The sequence below is a fragment of the Drosophila biarmipes genome, chromosome 2L, assembly GCF_025231255.1.
Source record: "Drosophila biarmipes strain raj3 chromosome 2L, RU_DBia_V1.1, whole genome shotgun sequence".
Taxonomy (NCBI): domain Eukaryota; kingdom Metazoa; phylum Arthropoda; class Insecta; order Diptera; family Drosophilidae; genus Drosophila; species Drosophila biarmipes.
In genome coordinates this window covers 3,148,795-3,173,827 of record NC_066612.1, presented here as the reverse complement: position 1 = coordinate 3,173,827, position 25,033 = coordinate 3,148,795, and the positions used below count along the sequence as shown (strand labels likewise).

The window sequence follows — 25,033 nt, the reverse complement described above, 5'->3', positions numbered from 1 at the left end:
CCCCGCCGACGGCGGTATTGCCGATTGGCGAACGCCGAACGGCGAACGGCGAGCGTCCAGCGACGAACGTCGAGTCAGCGCGCACGCCTCTGGCTATGAGAAATATAAATAGCGCTGCTATAACTTGACTGCTGATGCAGTAGGCAGGGGTGGGTGGGGCTTTTCCGGGGGTGCAAGTAGAGCCGGAGAATACGACGACGACGAGGAGAGTGTTTCGTAACCGTTTTTGGCTTTCCGCTGCAGTTTTCCACCCCTCCCCTCCGACCGACACCTTACGCCGGGTATGAGTGTGTCAAAACAAACCACACACGGATGAGTGTGACGATTCCGGGGGCAGGGCGTTAGAGCCGAGCCGCACCGCACACCACTACTGCGAGTCGTTTGATAAGGGCCCCCATTATATATTTGCATACTGATAGTGGATGCGCCGCAGATTATCGGGGTATCCCGGGCGGCTGGTCGGGGGTCTGGGGTCTGGGGCCCTTCGAGCGGCTGTGACTACGATTGGTCGGGACACGTGAATCGGGGGCTCACGTGGATATCGCGGAGTGATCGCGTAATTGGGATTTGCTCATGATCAACAGCAGTCAGGGAGCTGTAAGCTGCGAACTGGAAGCCGTTTGGAGCAGTTTCAGAGGGCTCAAGTGGCGACACTCATTAAGCTGTCACTATTTAGGTCAGTTACTAGCTAAATTACCTAAGTAATGATCTGCAAGACGTATAGTGGGAGCCTATTCGGTGTTTTTAAATATATATTCAGTAATGCTCATTAATGGTATTCTATGAAACATAAGTGAAACATCAATAAATTATATTAAAACATAATAAAATATTTTATTTTTTTATTTTAAATTGGTATTTAAAATTGGTATAAGTAACTAATAATTTTCCTAGTATTGAATTCTTTTTCTTGTTAAGTTACAAAAAACCCTTGCAATGATTATTTGACTGTAGTTATTTTCGCCTTATTTTAATTTATTACAATAATATTTATTTTCTTATCAAATTATAAAGCGAGCAAGAACTGTGTGTACCTACACACTATTAAGTGTTTTCCCTTATCTAGCAGTGTTTTCCCTTATCCCAGCACTTCAGCATAAAACTCCAGAGTTCAACACCATGAAGTGAAAGAGATTTTCCAGCTCTAATAATAGCACAGATAAAGCGCAGTTTATGTAATGCACTCTATCAGCGTTTATGTGGTTCTTCCAGTTTCCCTTATTCTCCGATTTTCTTGGGATGTAAGCGAATGATTTGATGGCATTTTGTAATCACTTTGGAGAACTGCTTAATGCGAATTCAATAGAACTCTTTCTTTGAATTGCATGCATTGTTTGTTCCCCATTTGTATGTTAGTGCCTAGTGACCAGGAACTTACATAATATCTCCCGACCTTACTTTTTACTACCAGTCGTTCCCTCGTTGCTTGCCATGTGAAGTGTCGGTGTTTGCTTAGCTGTTCTGCTGTTCATGTTTCTTTTTCCCTGTCTTGAACTGCAGCACAGTTGAAAGTCTTTGTGGATAGTCTCCCCTCCATTTTGATAACCGTATCGCAGCACCAAGTGCTTAATTATAATTTATAAAAGCTGTCAAGTGGTTTTGTAATGGTTCACCAGACTGTTTGGTGGCTGCAAAGATATATATTATATTCACCTCACAAAGCTATCCAAAGTTTGAGAGCCACGTGATCTATCGATCCGCCTCTGGGTTTCCCTAAGTTCAAACTCATTAACGAGATTGTTTGATTGCATGCTGGTTTGTATTAGTTCAATAGTGGTACTTAGGACGGCTACTATTTGTAGATCGATTAGGATGTTCTACGAGATTACCATGTTCTGTCGGGGGAAGTGAATTACAATAAAGTACAATCTGGAAATAGAATGTATAACTGATAGTTGTTATGTTTGGTTTTTTGTATGAAAGGATAAAAAAATGTATTTTATTTGTAATAATCTAATATCTATATAATATAATCCATAATAACATTATGATCTTAACTTTTTTAGTAAATGGCCTCATCTAGGCATGGTATTCCCCAAAAATGTCTTCAACATGGAGCTCAAAAGTATCTTGGCAATGTATCTTAGAGTTCCTAACTCCCCTCTCATGTGCTTGTGTGTGTGTGAATGCATTCTCGGTTATTAATAATGTGCTGGTTCTCTGAACATTTTGTGTAAGAGACGCTTGCGTCACCAAGCCAACTGGCACACACACACACGTTCTAAAATGGAAGAAAAAACGTCCAGTACGGAGAATCGGACTCAGAATGGGAATAAGAATCGGAATCGAAATCAGACTCACGCGGCCAAAGCACCTCAGTCACCCGAGGTGGGTGTGTGTGTGGGTATCTGAGTATCTGTGTGTTTGAGCGTCAAGAGCGACCCTCCACCCCCCGCCGCTCGCAACCGGCAATCACGTTCTAGTTTCCAGTATGCAGCTCAAAACGATTTTTTTCTGATTACTCAACGTGATCGCTTGCAACCCGAACGGTTCGAAGTTGCGATTGAGAAATTTCACTTTCCCGTCCCCCACTTTCCCCACCCCACTGCCGGCCGTCGAGCCGCGCGCAACACGTTCGACGCAACCAGCCGCCGAGCAGCTCGTCGGAGAAATGCTTTTACAAATTCAATTGCGATTCAGCCCTCTTTCGAAGCGGTTCAGGCGCTCGCGATAAGTCTCCATATAATACCTTATAATATACAGCCGTTCGACTCGCGATAAGCCAGAAAACAAATAAAGAACACCAAGTGAGAGCCGTCGAGCCGTTAAAAGCATTTCGGCCAAGTGCATCAACCGCAGAAACGTCGCGTTAGCCAGCTAAATCAGTTAACCAAAACCAAGAAAAGTGCTTGAAAAACTGTTTCGAAAATTCTAACATTTTCTGAAGCACAAACAACAAACAATGCCAAAGGCGTTTTGAAGAAACACAAAACATTATGTCGATTGTCTGCACGCTGGAACAGAAGGTGAACTTTTTCAAAGCGGCTGCAACGACCAAGAATCTGTTGATACTCAAGAACAACACGGATACGAACTACAGCAACGCCTATAAGCAGGATAGCCCCAGCAGCAACAAATGTAGGTGTAGGAGTGATGAAAAATAGAGGAACCCTAAGTGTTATAAAAGAAAGATATTAAAATATCGCGAAAGTGTAACAAAAATCGAGAACATTTTTTCTTAAACATAACAACACAAGCATATTGCAATACAATTTGTTTTAGAAAAATTAAGAACATTTTGTTCTTGAAACTATCTATTTTTTTTAAAAATTCGCAATATGAAATAGGATAAATTATTTAAAGAACTTTAAGTGTTATGAAAGAAACAACCAGACTTAAACGATCTTGAAAGTGATAAAAATGTAGAGCATTTTGTTCTTGAATATTACCATTGGTATCCGCAAAATCAAGAATATTTGCTTCTTGAATATTACATTTTGTACTTATTTAGCTTAGAAATGCGCAGTATGAAGGAAGATAAGTTGCCATACTTTTTTTGCTCTTGCTCGGGGAAACAAGCAAAGTTAATCAGTCTAGAATATTTACTAAATTTACTCGGCTAAAAACAATAACACACGACTGATTGAAACGCAGAACAAAAATTCCCGAACGAGTGGTGGGCGTGGGAGGGGGAGGTAGGGGGCGTGGAGTGACTGGCGGAGCTTAGTCATTTTGTTTTTGTGAATTTGTCAAGACGCCGACTGCAGCGCTGCTCTCTCGCGCCCTCTCTGTTGCTCTCCCGCTTAGGGGTTGCCGGCAGCTGCGCAGCCAGCGCCGCCGTCGACGCCGGCAGAGTCTGGCGCACCGAGTGCCCAAGTGTGTGTGTGTGCGAGCACATTGAACTGTAAATGCCAATTCGATGGTCATGGTGAGGGTGAGAAAGAGCGTGCTGGGAGAGGGGTGCGATGGCAGAGAGCGGGGAGCACCAACACACCGAAGAGCAGTGTGCGATTTCTTGTTTACATTCTAGTCCCGCCTGCTGGTGTTGGTTCATCGCCGCCTTTGTCGTCTAACTCTCGCCCTCTCTTTCGCTCGCCGATTCTTGCATCATTGGCCGCAATCATTGTGTAAATGAAATGCCTGTGCTAAAAACGAAAGCAAACGGTAAAGCCACGGCGACGGGCGAAAGCAAGGGCAAGGACCATCGGACAAAGAAAGTTCTAAGTGTGCGTGGGCGTGGGGGGGTCCGTTTGTATCTGTGTGTGGGCCAGACAAGATCGCATTAGACTTTTCGGGGACCCAGCGGATTTTGCATTGAGTGGCGCACCTCTTGTCATTCTGTCGGCTCTATCAGCCAGATTACAACTACTACATATACCACCGCCAGATAAGAATATTTTGAAGAATATGCCATAAATAGGTGATAAGTGAAATTGTTATTATGGTAGCAGGAAGGAGAGATATTCTGCGCAATCTTGGATTCCGATTGGGACCAAGGTCTTTCTTGTTTGTTTATTATTTTGGGGCGGGCAAAATGTGTTGCCTGCTTCTGGGCGCTCGGAATTGGTGGCCTAGAAATAAACGTTCTTTAAGATAAAATGCCTATAGGGGATTTAAATATGGATAGAATTTCGATAGACACATGAGAAAATGCAAATTAAAAAAATCTGTAGTTCTGGCGTTTTTATAACACATTTTATATGAACTTCATGAAGCAACAAAAAAAGTATCATATATTTATATAATTTTTATAACACTAACAAAAAGATTATTCAATTTAAGAGAGTGATGGCAGGACTTATAACAAAGATTTAAAATATCTTAATCATAATTTCCATCTACTCCATTGCAGTTCCCCGCACCCAGCCCCAGGGCAACCCCAGCCACCTGCAACAGCAGCAGCAACTGCAGCAGAAGCTAGCTCAGCTGCATCACTACAGCCAGCAGAAGCTGAGCGTCGGCGACTTTCCCTACGGGCCACGCCCCCCAACCGGAGGCAAGGAGGAGACGCTGCTCCTGTTAGCCCCGCCGACCAAACTCTACCCGGAGGCCACAGCAATGCCTGAGGTCCTCAGCGGAACACCCACCAACAGCCACAACAAAGCCAACATAGCCATGATGAGCAACGTCAGGCTGTCCAACATATCTCCGACCCTGTCGATGAACGGCAGCTCCAACGAAGCTTCTAATTGTAAGTACACACTTTATTTAATATCTAACTAAATCATATACTACTTCGAGAATTCCTTTTCAAATTCCAATAAGTAATCAAATAGACCATCACTTCGTAACATCATCATGTATTCTATACCTTCCCTTAAACTAACCTTTATCCTCCCCTTCTTGCAGTGCATCCTTTGTCCATGTACGGAGGATCCATCAGTCCGCAGTCGAATGACAGCGGCATGTCCGACAGTCTGGGCAAGTTTGTCCCGGGCAGTGCCTACGGCGATGGCATGATGGGTCAGTCCCCCTCCCAGGGCGGCAATGGACCCCAATCGGCGTTGACCGCCGCCCAAAAGGAGCTCTTCTCGCAGCGCAAGCAGCGGGAATTCACGCCGGACAACAAGAAGGACGAGAGCTACTGGGACCGCCGGAGACGGAACAACGAGGCGGCCAAGAGGAGCAGGGAGAAGAGGCGCTACAACGACATGGTTCTGGAGCAGCGCGTCATCGAGCTGACCAAGGAGAACCATGTGCTGAAGGCCCAGCTGGACGCCATCCGGGACAAGTTCAACATCTCCGGCGAGAACCTGGTGAGCGTGGAGAAGATCCTGGCCTCGCTGCCCACCAGTGAGCAGGTGCTGAGCAACACGAAGCGCGCCAAGATGAGCGGCGGCAGTGGAGGCTCCTCCTCGGGCTCCTCGCCCTCGGGCAGTGGATCGGGAGAGGGATCCCCGCCCGGTGGCCACAATGGCTACCCCGTGGGACCACCTCTCTCGCCCCTGATCTACGGACCCAATGGCAATGCCCGGCCAGAGGCCACGGTGAAGAGTGTCCACCACATACAGCACGCGGGAGTGCCTCCGCCGCCCACGCACCTGCAACAGTTGGTGGTGCCCCAGCCCCAGCCGCAGCATCTCTACCAGCCACAGCCACAGCCGCAGCAGCAGCACCAGCCGCATCCGCAGCAGCTTCCCCAGCCACCTCAGCAGCAGCAGCAACAGCAGCAGGAGTCCAGTCCCAGTGCCGGCTCCAGCTCGCCAGCCATCTCCGATCCGCACAACCGCCCGCCCAGCAGCAGCACCATTGCCAATCTCCAGGTGCAACTGCAGCAGGCCCTCAACCGCAATGTCCGACCCGAGGATCTGGACAGTCTGCGCAAGGCGGTGGCCGCCGGAGCTCTCTACAATGCAGCAGCAGTGGTGGGAGCTCAGCCACCGCCACCACCACCCGCTGGTCTCTACGTGGCCGCTCCCAGCGCCTACAAGGATCACCTGGAGGCGGCCGCCGCCTGGAGCCACAACGTCGAGGCAGCGGTGAGCAGCAGTGCCGTGGATGCGGTCAGCAGCTCATCGGTGGCCGCCAGCGCAGCCAGTGTGCTCAATCTGTCGCGGAGAGCAGCAGCCTGCTCGCCCAGCTACGAGCACATGCTCTCCTCCACCACCTCCTCCTCCACTCTGTCCTCGGCCTCTTCGTCAGGCGCCGTTTCCGGCGATGATGAGCAGGAGCACGAACAGGCGCACCTGGCGCCACTGCAGCTCCAGCGGAGCAGCTCCCAGCAGGGCAGCGACGCCAACAACTGTCTGCCCCTCAAGCTGCGCCACAAGTCCCATCTCGGCGACAAGGATGCGGCGGCCACGGCGCTGCTGTCGCTGCAGCACATCAAACAGGAGCCCAACTGCAATAGGTCATCGCCGCCTGCCTGGAACGATGGCGGTGACAACTCCAGCGACGAAAGGGACTCCGGCATCTCCATCGCCAGTGCCGAGTGGACGGCGCAGCTTCAAAGGAAGCTTCTGACCCCCAAGGAGGCCAGTGTGGTCTCCAGCGCTGAGCGGGATCAGATGCTCAAGTCGCAGCTGGAGCGCCTGGAGTCCGAGGTGGCCAGCATCAAGATGATCCTGGCGGAGTAATCAAGTCTCAGGAGTTGCAGAAGAGTAGGAGGATCAGGAGCAGGATCAGGATCAGGAGAGAGAGTGAAGAGACAGAGACTCTGGGGGGATCAGAGTGAGGGGAGCAGGGCAGAGAGTTCCATGGCGCCAGTAGTTGTCCTGGACAAGAAAGCAGTAATACTAGTAGAGATGTCCAAAACAAAGTGTTAACTATTAGATATCGATGCATGCTTGTCTCCATTTCTATGTATAACTCTAGGGCCGGGTTTCGGCCATAGGCCTTCTAGACCCTATGGTTGCAACCTGACCCTCGTATATGTGTGTACGTTTACCTATCCACTGTATTGAGTCTTGTAATCGTGAATGTTTAACTATATAGATCTCGTCAAACTCGGAGCTAAACAAATCCTTAGGGTCAGTCAGCCCAAAAGAATTTCTTATTTAACCTGTTTACACACACACGCGCTATTTGTTAACATGGCAATTCGGTGGTGACCTGTGGTAAGCATCGGGGTCACCATCGAAGCTGTTGTTCTCTTATGCATCCCAAGTTTCCTTATGCACAGCGAAAGCGGAGAAAGAAGATATATATTATATATTACATTTGTAGGCAAGCGTTACCAAGTATTTGCTGTTGTACATATTACACAATTAATTATATTTACTCTATGTCTCTACATATTCCTATCGTGTACATAATTTTAGTTGCAAGCTAGGCTTATTTTATTTTATTTTAATCTATTTTAGTAAAACAAACATATACATTACACCTAAGAGACGCGTAAAGCACATTCAAAGCGTGAGAGACGAAAGAAATCTGAAAAGAATTAATGAATATATTCTGCAATAAATAATTTTAAATATCGTACCCTAATGTTTGTCGTTCTCAATTTATTTATTGTTTGCTGCTTTGGTTGCCCGTGTGGGTCACAGCGCTTTAACTAAATGTTATCGAAGTTTAAGAAACTTGAAAAACAAAAACGGAATCACACAAAATACACATATTTGTAGACCATATACCATATGGCTGGTAGATCGATTCGAGACGTGTTGGTGTCGTAAATCGTAGTCCATGTGAGAGAGCGAGCATTCACTTTTAAAGTTGTATTAATTTTATGCCAATCACTGTATCCATATGCTAAAGCATTACACTTTACACTAAACGCAGTGAAGCACACAAGAAATATACATATGATTATTACTATAACTATGCGTACGCAGCCCCTATCTATATGAATATTTAAATAACTCGTTTGTGTTGATCAATGAAAATAAAACTATTTATAATGATGAAAGAAACTTACAAAGGTCTTTTACTTCCAATTGTTTTGGCAATTTTGAGAAACTTACATGTTGCCAGGCGCCCTTGGAAAGTTTGCTTTTTTAGCCAGTTGTTGGAGATGATTCATAATATTAGCGAAACAAATTGCAACTGTAAATGTGAGGTAACCTATTACAGAACTTCTAGAAAAGATTGCATCACCTTCTCACGAGTTGATCACACATTACTGCATGTCCGAGGGTAGTTGTAGAAGTGTGTAGTACGGAAATGCGGGTCTCAACAACTTACACTTTTAGCCTCAAACAGTTGCTGATATTAAATAAAACTTCATGTTCGAGTGGTAAAGAGATTATTTATTCTTAATGATATTGTTGTCTTGTATTTATACAACGAAAAAAGTTTTGAAAATTTAAATTTATTTAGAATAATATCGTGTGTATGTCACTAATTTCTTTTCGTTTTTCCTTTTTCCATTTATCATTATTCGAAATACAGTATAAGTATAATAATTAAATATTCTCTGTCTTTATAATAAATCCTTAAACATCACATGAAAAGTTTTTCTTGTTGTTGGGTTTTTCTCTTTTATAAGTTTTAAATACTTTCTTTCCGTTCTTTGGTATCATTTTCGCATTGAAAACATGAATATTTTTCGCTTGTTTCGTTAGCCTAGGAAAAACGTATCTAGTCCACAAAAGTTATAGACTTAGATCAAGACCTGTTTATAAATTTCGTTTATATATAGGTAAATATAATAACTTAATAATAGTAAGTACCATATGTTGTGGTTGTTGAGGGTTTGGTATTCGGGGATTCGGTTGTAAATATGTGTAAATACAGAATTTTCTTTGGTTTAAGACGATTTCTCACTTTCTGGTTGTATAAACTCTCCAGCCTTGCCTTGAAGAATAGCGTTCGCGATATTGGTATAGAGGTCTGTATATATCGTTTAACTATATAATATATCGTTTTTCGTTTTTTATGTGTGTGTTTGGTTGTGTTTCTTGTTTTTCGTTTGGTTTTGAGAGTGCAAACTGTAAATTGTAGGTACTTATAAACTAGCTACAACACAACACATGCCACGCCATGTAAAATTGTAGGGGGACTCGTGTCAGAATTTTGGTGGCTGAAAAAATCCATCAAAATGCTACATCTTCTAACTAACTAAGTTTCCTTTGGGTCGTCGTTCCATTCCATCCATTTTTCTTTCTTTGGCATTATCTAAGAGAGGTCAAGAGTGTATGTTTTGGTTTTGCGTTTTTGGAAAACGTTGATTTGGCCTTAAACTTTTCCTTGGTAGATTTGTTAGCTTCGGTTGGGCTCTGTTTTTCGTGTGGGAGTGTTTGTTTTTGTTTGTCTGTGGCTTGAGTTTTCGTGTAAAAAGGTACATGATAAGATTGTTTCACGACTCATCGATGCCGAACTGGTTGACTCTACGTCGCCTGACCCTGGGTGGAATGGCCACCCAGGCTTAGAGATGGTGTGGTACTGGTGGGTGCCACAGCTGGCACTCCGGATGCGGATGTGCTCTGCTCCATGCTCCACGGATGCACCATGTCGTAGTACCGGCGGTAGTCGTAGTCAAAGAGCTCGAAATCGATGCGATATATCTTGAGCAATTGGTCCAACGTTGAGCGGTCGAGATCGGCGAAGTATCGCTCGACCAGGACCTCCGATTTGACCCCACTTCGCGCCTGGTTGCCAATCTTGCGCTGCTTTCGCTGGGGCAGCTTTCCCAGACCCAGAAGCAGGGATTCCAGTCCCGCCTGCCGAATGATGAACTCTGAGTCCCTCTGGAACGTCTCCGTCTTGCCGATTATGGTGAAGTTCACACTGCAGGGAGTGCAGAAGCTGTAGACGGGAGCCCAGTGCTCATCGAATCTCTTGCCCGCCGCATGCTCGGCGATGAGGAAGCGCACAAACTCCTCGAAGGTGGGTCCGCATCTCGGCCAGGGTCCGCCCAGACTGCGCTTCCTGTAGCGGTGCACGATCTTGGTGCCCAGGGCCTTGTAGAAGGTGTTCTTGTTGCCCTCCAGCTTGTTCCGATAGGCACTCAGGATGCGCTCGAAGGGATCGCGCACAAAGAGGAAGGACAGCGCACTGGGCAGCAGCTCCATCAGCTCGCCCAGTTCCGGGCGGGGAAAGCGCTTCCTCGCCAGCTCCAGAGGTTGCGTCTCCGTCCTCTGGAGGTACTTCACATCGTAGCCAGCTGGAAAAAATTATATAAATATTATTTCAAGCTCAATGTATCTTTTAGAACTTGTTATTGTAAATTATTTATAATTTCAGGAAATAATGGTTACAAGCTAAGCTTAATGTTCCAATCATTAAAAAATAACGCAAAGCGTTTTACTAAGACGATCAATCAAAACGTTACGATCTCAGCTGTATAAAACTAAACTGTGTCTAATTCATTTAAATCCGGTATATTTTATAACATTAATAATGGCCAAGGTCAAAGTTAATTATGGTATTTCATCAAATTTCATTGCGTATTCCCTGAACCAAGGTGTAATATGTCCATTACCAAAGTAGTACAACTTCAAAACTTGGACTTCTAAAAGAATGGAAATATTTCCCCACTACATTTTTCTCTTACGAAATTATTGTTCAGCCTTTCAAATTTATTTTTCAAAAATATTATCGTAAACCAAGGTTTTTAAGTCCGTAACTCACCCAGTATATTAAAATAATACATCCATGTACTGCTGGCTGCCTTGAAGACGTTGCACCTAAAAGCATCCCAACATACGATCAGAAAATGTATATGATTTTAAGATATTAACCCACTAACCAGACGAGATTGTTGTGGCCAGGTGAGACGAAGAACTCCCAGGGATTCGGTGGGTACTTTTCCTGCAGCTTGTAGCGATCGCAGACGGCGGCCAGGTGCTCGCTCCTCCGCTGCAGCTCCCGCTCCGTTCGGCTGTGCAGCTCCTCGGAGTACTCGTAGACGGGATTCAGGGTGGTGGCCGGCGGCGGAGGAGCTGCAGCCAGCGGGGATGAGCTCCCGGCACTGGCATTGCCGCCCGTGGTGGCCTTTCCCTGCTCCTGCTGCTTGGCCAGGATGCGCTGGCGCTGCAACTGCTGGCGCTTCAGTTTGAGCTGCTGCTTCGAGGGCTCCGACTCCGCCTCCAGCTCCGCGGCCGTCACCCTCTCCCGGTGCTCGTAGGCATTCAGGGACTCGCGGAAGAGGAAGGCGAAGTAGCACAGGCCCACCAGGACACAGGCACCTATCTTCAGATAGGTCTGCAGACGTCTTCCATAGCGCAGGCGGATGATCATCGTGCGAATCTACCAGGGACTCCTGCAGCGAACCCGCTGCATGTTCCACGGGCCTTCGGCGGGTTTCTTGAAAAGATTAAATGTCGAGATATTATTATTGATGGACCTTTAAAATGTTTTTTAAAAGCTTTCGTGGATTATATTGATCGATGCTGTTCTATGTTTAACTGGGATTTTTCATTTTCCATTTCAGCATACATATATTTTTCCTTCTCAAAATTTAAATTATTAATTTAGGTAGCTTTTACCTTCTTAGTATAAAGATATAAAAAACATATTTTTATTGTACTAGCTATGCTTATAAAGTTCATATACAGATCAATATAACGTAGAGCCCTAGATTTAAGATCTTTCTCTCCCAAGACATCCTGTATATATGGACATTTAATATTTTATTTTTTAATATTCATCTTAATAATTTTTTTAATATAGTACACAATTAAAATAGATATATATTTAATTACCGTATAAAAACTATCTCATGAAAAAATATATCCTAGAGCTCTTGAACTTCCCTGTGAAAGTGGTATACCCCCTCCGAGGGTTCAAAGGCAAGTGAAAGCTTACGGATTCTGTTTTGGGTTCTGTTTTGGCCAAGTAAGTCCCATTAATTTTTCAGCCCCCACCTTTTTGGGCGCTCTTGGCCAGGCGACACTTGTTGGTGTGTACACACCAGGCGACACACACACCCCCACGAGCACACAAACAATCAGGCCAGCACACACACTCCGAGTTGGCAAACTACGTCATCGTGGCCCCAACACAGACACACTTGAGCGAAAATGAGGAAAAAAGCTGGCAACAGCAACACACACTCGAAAAGTAGGACGTCATCCTTAAGCGTCGACATGGCCAATGCAATTGCTGTTGCAATAGCGCCAGTTGCTGGCTAATGTTGCCAAGGGGTCTTTGGTGGCCTGGACTGGGAATTGGCCTGGCCGTAAAGTGTTCACGGCACCTCGGAGACCACTTGAGGGCAGCTGAAGCTGAACTATCTGGCAGTTAACACATCTGTTCGGGGGCTAACGCCTTCGCAATCCCTCCACGGGACATGGTAAAACTTACTTTGAAGCACGGCAGGCGTTAGAAAAGATATCCTTTTTATTTTGGGAGAGCTGCCTGTGTATACTGAAAGCCTATGGCTATCTCCAGCCCCCTCCTCCGCGCTGTTACGTGTTGCTTGTGGCTCCGGGGAATCCTGCTGCCTGCTCCGCTTCAGCCGTCCTGCTCACGGCGGCCACTCGCTCTCAACTGCCAGGCGGCGGACTGGTTCCTGCTCCCTGGTGCCTGCTGCTCCAAGCCAGCTCCGCTCTGCTCGGAAGCCGACAATCCTCGCCAGGCGCCGGCGCAGGGAGAGCGCTCTCGCGGACCGTGGGAATGCTGCTGCTGGGCACCGGGAAAAATCACAGGACCTTCCGGGGGCCGCTATGTGATCATCAGATGGGGTTTGCATAATACATTATGAGTTAGGAAAATAAAATATCGCTATAAGCAATAATAAAATAAATATAACTTAAGGATATGTTTTTAACGTTTCATATTGCTATCGACCATTTTATTAGGACCCTCAATTAAAAAGAAAAAAAATAATAGTAATATACTATTATAATATAATATAGTAATATACATAAACTATCAAGAAAATAATAAATGATTATAATCAACAATAAAATATGAATTGGAATAAAACTTCCTTATCTAATCCCCATATAAAAAATGTATAATATAATACAATTAAATTCTCCTGTCAGCTTTATGGAATAGTATCCCATCCCTTAATATATCCTACCTGTACTATAATAAAAAAGTTTTAATACGAAGTTAATAAACTAGAAAATAATCATGGAATATAGGTAGTTAGCTAGTAAAAATACATATATTGAAATCCATTTCCCTCACTGTTTCTGGTTTCTTTTCAGCACCCGCAATTCAAAAACCGTTTTTTTTATTTTTTGTGTATATTAAATCTTTGTATTTTTTCTTTTTCTATAAATATTTTACTTTAAAGTACAAACAAATTAATAATAAACTTCTAATACTACGTTTTAAGACACTTTCGTTTTTTGTTGTTGTTCATCTTGTGTGGTTTGTTTTAAATATTTAAATATATCTTCTATTTGTTTATGTGTGTGTTGTTTGTTGCCTGTTTTCCTTACGAAGCGGTATATAAATTATTTATACGTTTTATACAACATTGCCATTAACGTGTTTTGCTGTTTGCTGTGCTTATCGGGCTTATTGCAGTTGCTTGCTGGTTTCTCGGTCTCTCGGTTTGTTGTGGCTGTCCGAAGTGTTTAAACGATGTTCACTAAGTATGCTTCATTTTCTCCATTGCGTTCACAACGGGGCCGTGGCTGGTGTGGTATGCAGTTGTGGGTCCAAGTTCGGGTTCTATATACGTTTAGTTTAGCGGTTCTATATGAATATATGCAAGTTATGCTAGGGGTTGGGTTTACGTACGCTTATGCTCTGTTTTGTTTTGCCTTGCTTTAAAGTAAACATGTACAAAGTATCAAAAGAATTATTTTATGTAGCAATCATACAATATATATAAGGTAATAATAATATTGAACAATATATAATGTTGTTTTGTGTTTTGTCTAGCGCTTTACCTTTGCTTTCTTCAATTACTTTACTCTTTGTTTTCCCCTATTTGTTCAAATAACATTTAGCAAAAATAGAGCCTGCCTTATATACAATACAACTTTTTGTTTGTTTGTGTGGTTTCTTTTTCACGATATCCCTTTGTTTCCTATGTGTTCTGCATATGCAAAATATATAACATTATATAGTTCTTTCTCACGTTGCAAAACGACAAACACTAGGCGACTTCTCAATATTCTCCACTCATTTCCCATTATATTTTTGTATTTTTTTTTGTTTTTTGTAGGTTTTGTGTTGTTTTCATTTTTGTGGTGGTGCTTGGCCTTTTTACATTTTTGACTAACTTATTGCATAGGTTTCCATGTGCATATATTGTTGGTAAAGAATTCGCGTTAAGATTACTGTCCTTAGGCTAGAGCATTTAAAACTAAAAAACAAATTTTAGAAACAACGCAAGCTTACGGAAACTAATACGCTATATCTGTATGTACTGTACTGTATATTCATATGTTAAATGTTACAAAAAACTAGAAAACCTAAAGTAAACGTGCGGTCTGCTCTGATCTGTTCGATCCAACGGACCTGCTTCTTATAGACGACTTTCGACTGGGCGCAGCGCGTAAAAGTAAGACAACCTAAAGCTAGAAATGTGTGTTCATGTTGGATTGTGAAGAATCAAAATATATTTACAGAGCGGTCCATGGAAATAGGATTTTTTCAAACTAAACTATGCATGCGTGAGAAAGTGTGTTCGGAGATGTTTCGTTTTCCTTCAGTTTTCAGTTTCAGCCATCTATTCTACGTTAGTTTTATGGGAGCTTCTCAAATACGTTACTCAACTAATTTGTTCAAATTTTCATCTTCTGAGCTACACAATAAATTGCCTGTTTCACTTGACTAGCAAATCATTTCCAATGGGTGGATCTTCTTTCTCGGGGATAAACTCGGACTGGGGGCAGAAAACAAAGTGTAAATTGGCGCTTGCAACCGTCCGTCTGCGTGTTGTGTGTGTAAGAGTGTCTGGGTGTGATGTTGCTCGCTATGAGACGCAACATTATTGCAACTTGTGGCTACCACTAACTATACAAAATCCTCAACGGAAACTAGGACTATGAACTACAAACGAAAGCGTTCGGTATCAGTGCGTGTGATATATACAAGTAGCCGTCCGTGCTCCGACTGCACTACGCCAGCTGCGGCGAGCTGCTGCTGGCGGAGCGCTGCTCATCCGCCGTCGTCGCCTCGCTGGCGAACTCCTGGAAACTCAGGCCCAAGTCGTTGTTCAGCTGCACAATGTTGAGCACGTCGCCGGCATCCCGCCACGTCGCCTGGTGTTTAATTGCCATGCCTCCTCCGCCAACGCCACCACCTCCTGCACCGCTGCCACTGTCGTCCTCCTCGCTGAGAATGTTGTTCAGGCACAGGTTGAACTCATCGTAGTCGACAAAGTTGCCGCAGTCCAGAGCCGTGGCGTTGGCCAGTTCGGGCATCAGGACCTCGTCCACCTCGACGTCCGCGGCACTGCTGCTGCTGTGGTAGGACAGCAGATGATCGGCCTCCTCCATGTAGCCGCCGGCTGCTCGCGCCAGATTCTCGTATTCGGCCGTCTCATCACCGTCCTCGTCCTGCGCCTGGGCTAAAGGAAAGCTGCTGCTGCTGCTGCTGTTGTTCATCTCCAGCTGTTGCGGCTGCTGCTGCTGATGCGGCTGCTGATGTTGCTCAAAGTCCTCGAAGAGCTCCAGCAGATCGTCTTCGTGCGCATCGCTCGGATGGTTCAAGCCTTTAGCCAAGGCGCAAAACTCTGGTCACTTGTAGTCACGCGACGTTCTTCTCCGGCGTCCCTCGGTCAGCATGGACTCGCCAATGACTGTAAGGGAAATGCCATTAGAAGTTTGAACTATCTTGCAGAAAATAACATTTTTAAAGAAAATAGGTTAGCACCCATTTTAATTTAATATTTTGCTCACCTGCACTGCGGGTCTTTCGCCTGGCTTCCGCGACGGTCGCAACGGTCTCCACGCTGCCAGCGTTGCTGGCCACTGCTGCCACCGCCTTTGCAGGCGTTGCCTTCGGCTCTGCCGCGGCGGCGGCTGCTGCAGCAGCTGCCACTGCATTGCTGCGACCGTAGATGATTTTATTGGCCGCGGCACTGGCCCGCACGCTCCTCCGTGTGCCGATCTTCTCGTCCGTGGGCGAGCTGGCATTATTGGTGGCTGCTGCTGCAGTGGCTCCTCGGGTGGCATGTACTACGTTCGTGGCGCTGTTGGTTTGGCTGGTGGTGGTCACCACAGCTCCGCCTGGCACAGTAGTGGTTGTCGACACCGAGGTGGACACTGCACTGGGATTGTTGGAGGTGCTGCTGTTGTGATTGCTGTTCGCGGCAGTGGTGTTTCCAATTGGCGCTTGAGCTTTGCCCGTCCGCGGGGTTCCAAGTGGAGGAGTGGGCGCAGATGAATGATTGCCAGTTGTTTCTGTTGGGAGAGTAATTGAATTGATTAATAAAAAGTTATCTAAACGCTATTTGCAGTTTCCAACTAATCTCTTTAACTGCCCCCTTGAAATTGCCTTATGCTAAACCTTAGCCTAACCTGTTGCCAAGTCATGATAAAGGTTCAAAGTCCACTTACTGTTCTGCGGTGGCTGTAGCTGCTGTGCATTTCGCCGCGTCACGTGCTTTTCCACTGCCGCTGCTGCCGCATCGGCGGCCTCCACTTGGGCCTGCTTGGAGTTCCGCACCTTGCCGGCCACCTCGATCAGCGGCTCATCCGAGTCGGATGACTCGATCTCAATCTTCTTGGGCAATCCTGCGACGGCGTTGTGATCCCCTGACGCTTCTGCTGCGTTGTTGCTGGAAGCAGCCGTACCGCTTGCATTCCCGCTGCTCACCCGCGGACGTTTTATGCTGTTCTCGGCCGAATCGGCGCCATCGTTACTGCTGCCGCACTCGGATTCCTGCCGCCGCCGCTTGGTGTTGTTGTTGTGAATGGGCGTGGGCGTAACCACTCGAGGGCTGGCGGTGGAGGAGGCGCGGGATAGACTCTTGGCAGTGCTGGGCGTGTTGGTTGCCGTTGCCGTCGTCGTAGCTGCTCCAGTGACCGCCGTGGGATCGGGACTCGCTTTGGGCGCATCCAGGGGACTCTCCAGGCGACTGCTGGCCCGCGTCCTTATCCTGGGCGTTTCACCATCCGCATGGGCCGGTATCTCAATCGAAATGGGCTGCAGGGAGGCTGAATTGGCCTCGCTCTGAGGCTTCTCCTGCACCTTCTCCTCTGACTTGGGATCTACTTTCGGCTCAGCTTTTACCTCCACTTTCGCTTCCGCCTTAAGACCACTACCACCCCCCGGTGGCTTGATCGCAGGCTCCTTTTTGATGGTCAACAGCGGTGGCATCTCCTCCAGCTTCACCTTGACCGACGGTTGCTTGCTATCTGTGAGTTTCTTGATGAGATCATCGTGTTCGAGTATATGATGTTCGCCATTCAACTTGACGCTACTTGTGTTCGTAGCTGCTGTCGCCACAACAGTTGCCACTGTTGCCGCCGGCAGCGAGTTCTCCAGGCTGTTGAGAAAACCACCGCCTGCAGCACTGGCACATTCGCTGGTGTCCTTGTTCATCGAGGACACAATATCCCCGAGATCCTCGGCAAAATCGCCCTCCATCTTGGCCAGGGCCTTCTCGATCTCATCGTCCGCCTGCTGCTTTTGCTGCTGCTGCAGGGAACTGGTTTCGGTTAGAGATGGCGCCACAGCTGCTGGCGTTGAGTTGGGAGCAGCCACTGGTGGTGTGGTCACCGTCGTGGCTGCTGTGGTGGCTATGCTGCTCGTCTGCTGCTGCACCATCGTCACAGCAGCCTTGCTCACCTGGATGGGACTGCTGGAGGAGAGTTGATGCGGACTCTTCTCGGAGAGCGCGTCCATGGACTCAATGCCACTGTCCTCGCCACCGCCATTATTCCCATGACCTGGTGTCCCGCTGCCATTGCTGGCGGGCGAATTGCGCAATGTGCTGGGCAACGCGGCCGGCGATGAGGTAGAGGTTGAGGTGGTGATTATGGATACGGAGGAGGCTGTTGATACGGAGGATAGGGTCGACAGGGTTGTGGCGGAGGAGGAGTTCACGGTGGCCACCACCACATTGTTGACCATGGTCATGGGCTGCATGCTGGCCACTGGCAACTTTCTATCACAGATCAGCTGAGTTGTTTGCGTAGTGGGCGTCGACGATGTCGCTAGTGTTGCTGTGGTGGCTGCGGACGCTGCTACTGATGATGCTGCAACTGCTGCCACTGCTACTGGGGATGGGGTTATGCTGGGAGCCTGCTCTGCCGTGACCGGCGGTGTGACCTTTGTGATCTCCACTCGCTTCAGGGTCGTCGCACTGGGCAACATGGTTACGGCCGCCGCCAGTTGTCGCTGCTGTTGCTGCTGCTGTTGTTGCTGCTGCTGTTGCTGCTGTTGTTGCTGCTGCTGCTGTTGCTGCTTCTGCAGCTGCAGCTGTTGCACGGCTGTGATGTATGGCGGCGGCTTATGGTTTTTTGTCATCGGCTTGCCACCCACAATAGGTGTTATGGTGGCGGCAGTCTTTATCGGGTTCTTCATCGTCAACAGCCGATTGTTGTTATTCCCGCTGTTCACATTATTGTTATTATTGTTGCTGTTGATGGCACTCAGGGTAATGCTGCTGGGCAACGAGGTGGCTATCTTGCTAAGCTGCTGCTGCTGCAGCGTGGTGGGCGTGGGCGTTGTGCCCGTGTTGGTGGAGCCCACTATCGGCTGAGGGTCACCGAGGGCCAGCGCTTGAACCTGAGCCTTGTGCGCCTCCACAATGGCACTAATCGTCAGCCCGTTCTTGCCCGCCACAATGGTGGTGGTCTTGGTGGTGGTAGCTCCTGCGCCGGTTTGCAGTTGTTGTACCATTTGTGGCGGTGCCGCTGTCGCCGTCGTCTTTTGTATCAGTATGGGCAGCCCGTTGACGTGTTGCTGTGGCGTGAGCTTGGCCTGCTTGTTGTCCCCCGCGTCCATGAGCAGCTGCTGCGGAGGCTGATCGCTGTAGCTGCGCTTCAGCTGCCGCTCATTAATGCTAGCCTCCTGATTCTGGCCCTTCTTTCGATCCTTGCGCGTGTTCTTGACCACCACATGGTTGTTGCCGCGCAATCGGATCTGCAGGGGAGGAACACGGAGCTCGTTGGGACCCGGCACAGCCTGCTGCTGCGACTGTTGCTGCTGAAGGTTGCTGTAGACCGGATGATGTTGCTGTTGAAGAGGCTGTTGTTGTGGCTGCTGAATCTGTGAGGGTTGTTGCTGAAGCTGCGAGGGTTGTTGTTGTTGCTGATGCTGCTGCTGATGTTGCTGTTGTGCTAGCTGCATTTGAGGTTGCTGCAACTGTTGCTGCTGCTGTTGTTGTGCGGGCAACGTCACTAGCTGCGTCTGCATGGGCAACTGTTGCATGTGATTGTTGACCACAATGGTCTGCTGCTGCTGTTGCTGCTGGTTTATTATGATCTGCCCCTCGTAGCCTGCTCCCGCTGCAGGCGCAGTCTCCACCTTGTCCAGCTTCAGTCGCAACTTTATCTTCTCCTCAGCCGCCTTGGTCTTGGCATTGCCCTTCGCCCGCTCCCGCTTCGGCTTCGGCGTGGCCGTGGGATCCTTGGCCTTGCGCTCCTTGACACCCTGTTGTAGCTTGCCACGCAGCAGATTCGGCTTGGCCTTCTTGCTGGGCGCTCCACCTGCATTGGCTGTCATGGACTGCGGGGAGTTTAGGCCAATTAAAGGTGAACTAGTGCTAGATCGAGGCGAATTATCGCCGGCAACCAAATTGCTGTGATTCGCTTTCGGCACCGGAGTTTTCCTAGCCCGGCTCGATGCGGATTTGTTCGATGCTAGGGAATCGCGTGATCTTTCCTGATCACTGCTAATGCCCATGGGATGTTGCTGCGCGGAATTCGAGTCCTCCTCGGAGAAGAGATTGTTGGGCAGAAGCATGTCGTTGGCGGGATTGAAGTACAAGCTGTTCAACCCACTGGACATGTTGCTGTTGCGGAATTGCGGCTGGGCAGTTTCTTCTTCGGCCTCCGTCTCGCTATCGTCGCTGGCCATTGGTTCCATGTCGCCGGTGTGTGGATTAATGATAAATTGCTTCTGGGGCGGTCTCTGCTGCTGCTGCGCATGCTGCACTTGCAACTGGGGCTGCTGTTGCTGCAGATCGCGTTGCACCATCTGATTTAGTTGTTGCTGCTGCTGCTGTTGTTGTTGCAGTTGCATTTGTCGCTGCACATGTTGCTGCTGGCGCTGCTGCAACTGCGGCAGTTGTTGTTGCTGTCTCTGCTGTTGTTGCAACATCAATTGCTGTTGCAGCTGCTGCTGTTGCTGGGGTTGCTGGTAGGGCATTTGCAGAATTTGTGGCGCTTGCTGTTGTGGCTGCATCAACGCTGCCTCTGGTTGCGCCTCCAAAGTGTTGAGCGCATCCCTCACATCCATGTCAACGGCCGACAGATTCTCCTCGATCAAATCCAAATCCAGATCCTTGGCATCCTGCAGCAGCGATTCAAGCTCGTTTTTATCCTCCAGACTGAGCGTCGAGTCCAGATCACAGTTGAAAGTTGGCAGCAGGGCGTCCAAGTCGTTGGTGGTGAGCGCATCCAGCACGGACAGCGAAATCAGAGAGTCCACCTGGCCTTGTGCCTGATTGGGAGCAACCTGCGGCTGCTGACCCTGCTGGCTTTGCTGTTGCTGAGTCGGCAGCGCCGGCGGCGGCAACTGTTGCTGCTGTTGGGGCTGCTGCAACTGCTGCTGTTGCTGTTGTTGCTGTGGCGGCTGCCCCGGCAGGTTGACTTGCTGCTGCTGCTGCTGGAGGTTGTACTGCATCTGGTAGCGCGTGAACTCCTGGAAACTGCTCTTGGTGGCCGAGTCCATCGGCTTATTGATTCCGGCCAGTGGCCAACGGGAGTTGGCTGCCGCCTGATTGTAATCCGGTGGCGGAGCTGCAGGTACGTGGTGAGTGGCTGGCATATGCTGTCCCGCCAGTTCGCTGGGAGCGGAGGTTCCAGGTGTAGGCGCAGGCGACACCATTTGCGGCTGCTGCTGCTGCTGCTGTGCCTGGTGATTGTTCATCAGCGGGCTGTGCATCGAATGGTGGCTGGAGGCGGGCGAGAGTGCGGGTCCCAAGGGTGAGGCTCCGCTCATGAACTGCTGTTGGGGCGACGCTTGCGGCATGGACAGGCTCATGAGCCGCTGCTGTTGTTGCTGCTGCTGCTGCGGATGAGGCGGCGGAGGAGCCAGCGGCAGACCGCCAGGTCTCAATTGATGTCTTATCTGTTGCTGTTGCATGGGACTCATGCCCATGTTGTTGAAGCAATCTGTTTGGCGGAAGGGGGATACAGTTTAGTATATATTTCAAGTTGCTTTCAGAAAACTTAAGCCAAAGAACGTAATGGAATAGTGTTGCTTACCAGGCGCAGGCTGAAACTGCTGCTGTGGTTGCTGCTGCTGCTGCTGGCTCTGTAATTGCTGCTGCGGTTGCATGAACCGCATCTGCTGTTGTCGTTGAAGTTGTTGCTGTCGCAGAGCCACAGCCTGCGGCGACATTTGCTGGTGCTGAAAGCGATGTGGCGGTGGTCCTTGCTGCTGTTGTTGCTGTAGCTGCTGCTGCGGCGCCTGCTGTTGCTGCTGAGTATACAAATGATTGCCATTGCCGCTGGGACTTAGCATGGTCTGCTGCTGCTGCTGCTGTTGTTGTTGCTGCTGTTGTTGTTGCTGCTGCTGCTGTAGGCTCCGCATCACCACGGGCGGCGGGCAAGGAGGAGCCGCCGTCTGGGGCGTTGTGGGTGAGGAAGGCACCACCGGACTCAGCACATCGCCCATGAGGAAATCGCTGGGTGTCGCAGGGCCGGAGGATCGCATAGGGGAGTTCATCATCTGCGCTCCACTGGGACTCATGCCGATCAGCGGCGATTGCTGCTGCTGCTGCGGCGACTTCAGCTGGTTCGGATTGGACATGGCATTGCCGTCGTTCTGCAGCAGATTCACCAGCAGCGGCGACGATATGGCAATGTTGTTGCTGCCCGTTGACGTGGCCGTAGGCAGCGGCGGATGCCCAAGCGGATGGTTCAGCTGACCCTGTTGGCTGGGCGCCGTCGCGATGGCTGGCTTGGCACTGGCGCCCGCTATGGCAATGGGTGAACTGACGCTGCTGGCCGTGGCAGCTCCCAAACCCGGATATGGCGGCGGCGGTGGCTGGATGAACTGAGATTTGCTGCCGGGCGTTGTTGGAGTCGCTGATGTTGGCGTTGTTGTGGGTGTTAGCTCGCCGTTCTGAGGCGTCTGCTGTTGCGGTTGCGTCTTCAGCACCTTGAGGGTAACATTTGGCGGAGGAGGCGGTGGCGGCAGGGGCGGACCCAGACCGCCCGCCTCGCGACCTTGCAGCACTCTCGCCTGCCGCATGCTCTCGAAGGGGAAGTCCCGCGTAGTCGAGGGCGAGGGCACCAGCAGCGGCACCTTGCCCTCCATGGGGCACACGGTATTGGGGGATTTGAAGACGGCGGGAGTGACGGCCACCTGCTGCTGCTGTTGTTGCTGCTGCTGCTGCTGCGTCTGAAGGGGCATCTTCTGGAGTCCCAGACCCGCCGCTGCCGCTCTTCTTTGCTGAAGTGAGATTGCATCGTTCTGGGGCTGCTGCAGAATCCTCTGCTGCTGCTGCTGTAGTTGCTGCTGTTGCATGAAGGCGGAGGCCGCCTTGCTGGTACTGGGGCCATCGAGCCCCGTGGCCAGCAGACCACTCTTGTTGCCGGAAAGCGAGCCAGCCGCCTCATGTGTCTCGTTTACATTATCTGCGGGAGGGGTATGATACCTGGATTAGTATGCATTCTAACTCGATATGATCGAACTGTGGACTCACACTTGGTTATCTTAATATCTTCTCCGCCAGCTTTCAAAGTTATCACAGAATCGCCCTCGAATTGCACGGACTGAATGTTGAGGGCGCGCAGCTCGGGATTGCCATCGTTGGCCAGCTGGCGCAGCCGTTGCGCTGCATCCCAGGGTAGCGAGACCAATAGCCGCACCAGTGACGGTTCAAGCTGCTGCAAAGGGTCCAGAGTGTGAGACATTTTGCGGACTCGCAGCGTTTAATTAACATTTAAGGAGCCGTATTAGGAGGAGCAAGAAGAAGAGAGGTGGTGAAATTGCTAGCGATGGCACTGGTCGCTATCGATAACTATCGCGGGGAAGAGGAGCCCTGGTCACCACACACACACACATGCAGGGAACTCTTAATTTATGGGAAAACACATTTCCAAAGAATAATAAATTAACCGATCCAGCCTACTGTTTATTAATAAATTATAGATACAATTAATAACTTCAGTTGCATTCTCCCTGTTGTTGTTGCCCCTGCAGTTTCCACTGCCAGAGCGGGATGGCCATAGCACACTCGTTGGAAATTCCAACAACAAATTGTTTCGACAACAGGAATCGAGATAAAGGCGCTCGAATTAGGCAACCGAAGGGCTTTTCAGCTGACTGCATTTTCCACGCGCCGCGGCCAAGGGGGGCGGGGCTGCTGCCCACAGGTTGCATTTTCACATGCGTGCGTGCGTTTTCCTTTTCGCTCTCACTCTCCCTCTCGCTCGCCTCGCCTCTCCACACCGCTCTGCGGTGTGTGTTATCGATACCCCGACGTCGTCGCCATTTTTCTTCTTGGCCTCTTGGAAGGGTGCGCGTGTGTGTGTGTGTTGGGTGGGCAAGTGTGTGTGGCAGAGGGAAAAGGTAACCAAAATACTTGCTTGGAATTAAGGCGGGGGGCGAAAGGGGGCGGGCCGATTAATAAAATCAGAGGGAAAAAAGTAAGGGGGAAACCAGAAAAGCAGGGGGGGGGGGGCAGACACCTGAGCGCAAGAAATTAGTTCCCTGCGCCGTCGCCACCTATTGTTTTTGTTTTTACTCCCCGCCTCGGTGCGTGGGTGACGCAAGTGCACCGTGCAGGGGGGAAAACAAAAGTAAGAAGCCCCATTTGCAAGTGCAATAATCGCAAATCAGCTGTTCCGCTGCGCTGCAAGAGGCGAGGGCACGAGCACGATTAACTCACCTGTTTAAGTGGCATATCATCACACGACAATCGCACGCGTCGTAGGTTTAATTGGTAGAACGCTGCTCAATTCTCGCATCTAGCTTTCGACTGACCGCCGTGGCGTCCTTTGCTGGGGAATCGGAAGTGGAGCAGTGGCATTTTCTGGGCTTTTCTTTTCGGTTTATTGTCGTCTTTCGGTTCGGTTCGCAGTCGCTCTTAACCCACTAGTTTTTTTAACCTCTGCGACTCTTGTTTTTGGGCATTTTCCACTATTTTTTTCTCTCTCTCTTCTCGCTTTTTACTTTTTTTTTTTTTTAGTAGTAGCCTCACCAACACACACACACGCACACTCACTCACTCACACACACACGTGCGGGGCGCGGATAGGGATTTTCCTGCGTCACTTTTCAAGCGCTTTTCCTGCTGGAAATCTCGCCTGCCCGCCTGCAAACTATGGTTCAGGGCGAATTGATTGCGTCGCGGCCCCCACTGTTCTGCATTTCACATCCGGCAGCCGAGTAATAATGCCCCTTTTGCGGGTCTCCGAAATTTTCACGCATTCGGGCAGCCGATTTTCGGGGGCTTAGTTTCACACGGTTGGAGCGCGTGCGGGCACTCGACGGACGCTCGGATCGGTGGCGAAAGGTACGCGCTTGCTTTGGGGCCTTCTGTGGGCGCTGCAGCGAGGCGTTTATGCTGTTTATTTTGTACAAAAAACTTCGTAATTATTAAAATTCCACGAACAATAACAAGCACACAGTGGTAGCCATTTTTATTTTCCAGCCGGTGTTGCCAGACGTGCGC

General features: G+C 48.9%; 4 protein-coding genes across 5 annotated transcripts; 1 reads left to right on the top strand and 3 right to left on the bottom strand.

The window, feature by feature from the left end:
• The first annotated feature begins 2,617 nt into the window (after window positions 1-2,617).
• On the top strand, window positions 2,618-8,294 carry LOC108029175 (mastermind-like domain-containing protein 1). The gene is made up of 3 exons (XM_017101328.3): window positions 2,618-3,078; window positions 4,793-5,131; window positions 5,290-8,294. Exons 1-3 carry the CDS (start codon window positions 2,937-2,939, stop codon window positions 7,014-7,016), a joined length of 2,208 nt encoding a protein of 735 aa, XP_016956817.1. The 5' UTR covers window positions 2,618-2,936; the 3' UTR covers window positions 7,017-8,294.
• A 704-nt stretch (window positions 8,295-8,998) lies between these two features.
• On the bottom strand, window positions 8,999-12,784 carry LOC108029275 (carbohydrate sulfotransferase 11). Its single transcript, XM_017101474.3, has 4 exons — window positions 12,628-12,784; window positions 11,072-11,628; window positions 10,954-11,009; window positions 8,999-10,486 (listed from the first exon to the last, which is right to left on the bottom strand). Exons 2-4 carry the CDS (start codon window positions 11,560-11,562, stop codon window positions 9,711-9,713), a joined length of 1,323 nt encoding a protein of 440 aa, XP_016956963.1. The 5' UTR covers window positions 11,563-11,628; window positions 12,628-12,784; the 3' UTR covers window positions 8,999-9,710.
• A 1,288-nt stretch (window positions 12,785-14,072) lies between these two features.
• On the bottom strand, window positions 14,073-15,839 carry LOC127010755 (uncharacterized). The gene has a single exon (XM_050885449.1). The coding sequence runs from the start codon at window positions 15,837-15,839 to the stop codon at window positions 15,351-15,353; it is 489 nt and encodes a 162-aa protein (XP_050741406.1). The 3' UTR covers window positions 14,073-15,350.
• A 51-nt stretch (window positions 15,840-15,890) lies between these two features.
• On the bottom strand, window positions 15,891-25,006 carry LOC108029079 (nuclear receptor coactivator 6). 2 transcript variants are annotated; one of them, XM_017101163.3, is made up of 6 exons: window positions 24,248-25,006; window positions 23,060-23,243; window positions 21,615-22,991; window positions 16,794-21,521; window positions 16,134-16,637; window positions 15,891-16,033 (listed from the first exon to the last, which is right to left on the bottom strand). In XM_017101163.3, the coding sequence occupies exons 1-6, from the start codon at window positions 24,260-24,262 to the stop codon at window positions 15,972-15,974; spliced, it is 6,870 nt and encodes a 2,289-aa protein (XP_016956652.1). In that variant the 5' UTR covers window positions 24,263-25,006; the 3' UTR covers window positions 15,891-15,971. The 2 variants fall into 2 exon arrangements, with proteins under 2 accessions (XP_016956652.1, XP_016956653.1); XM_017101164.3 differs by having other exon boundaries at window positions 23,060-23,240.
• Between the last annotated feature and the right edge of the window lie 27 nt (window positions 25,007-25,033).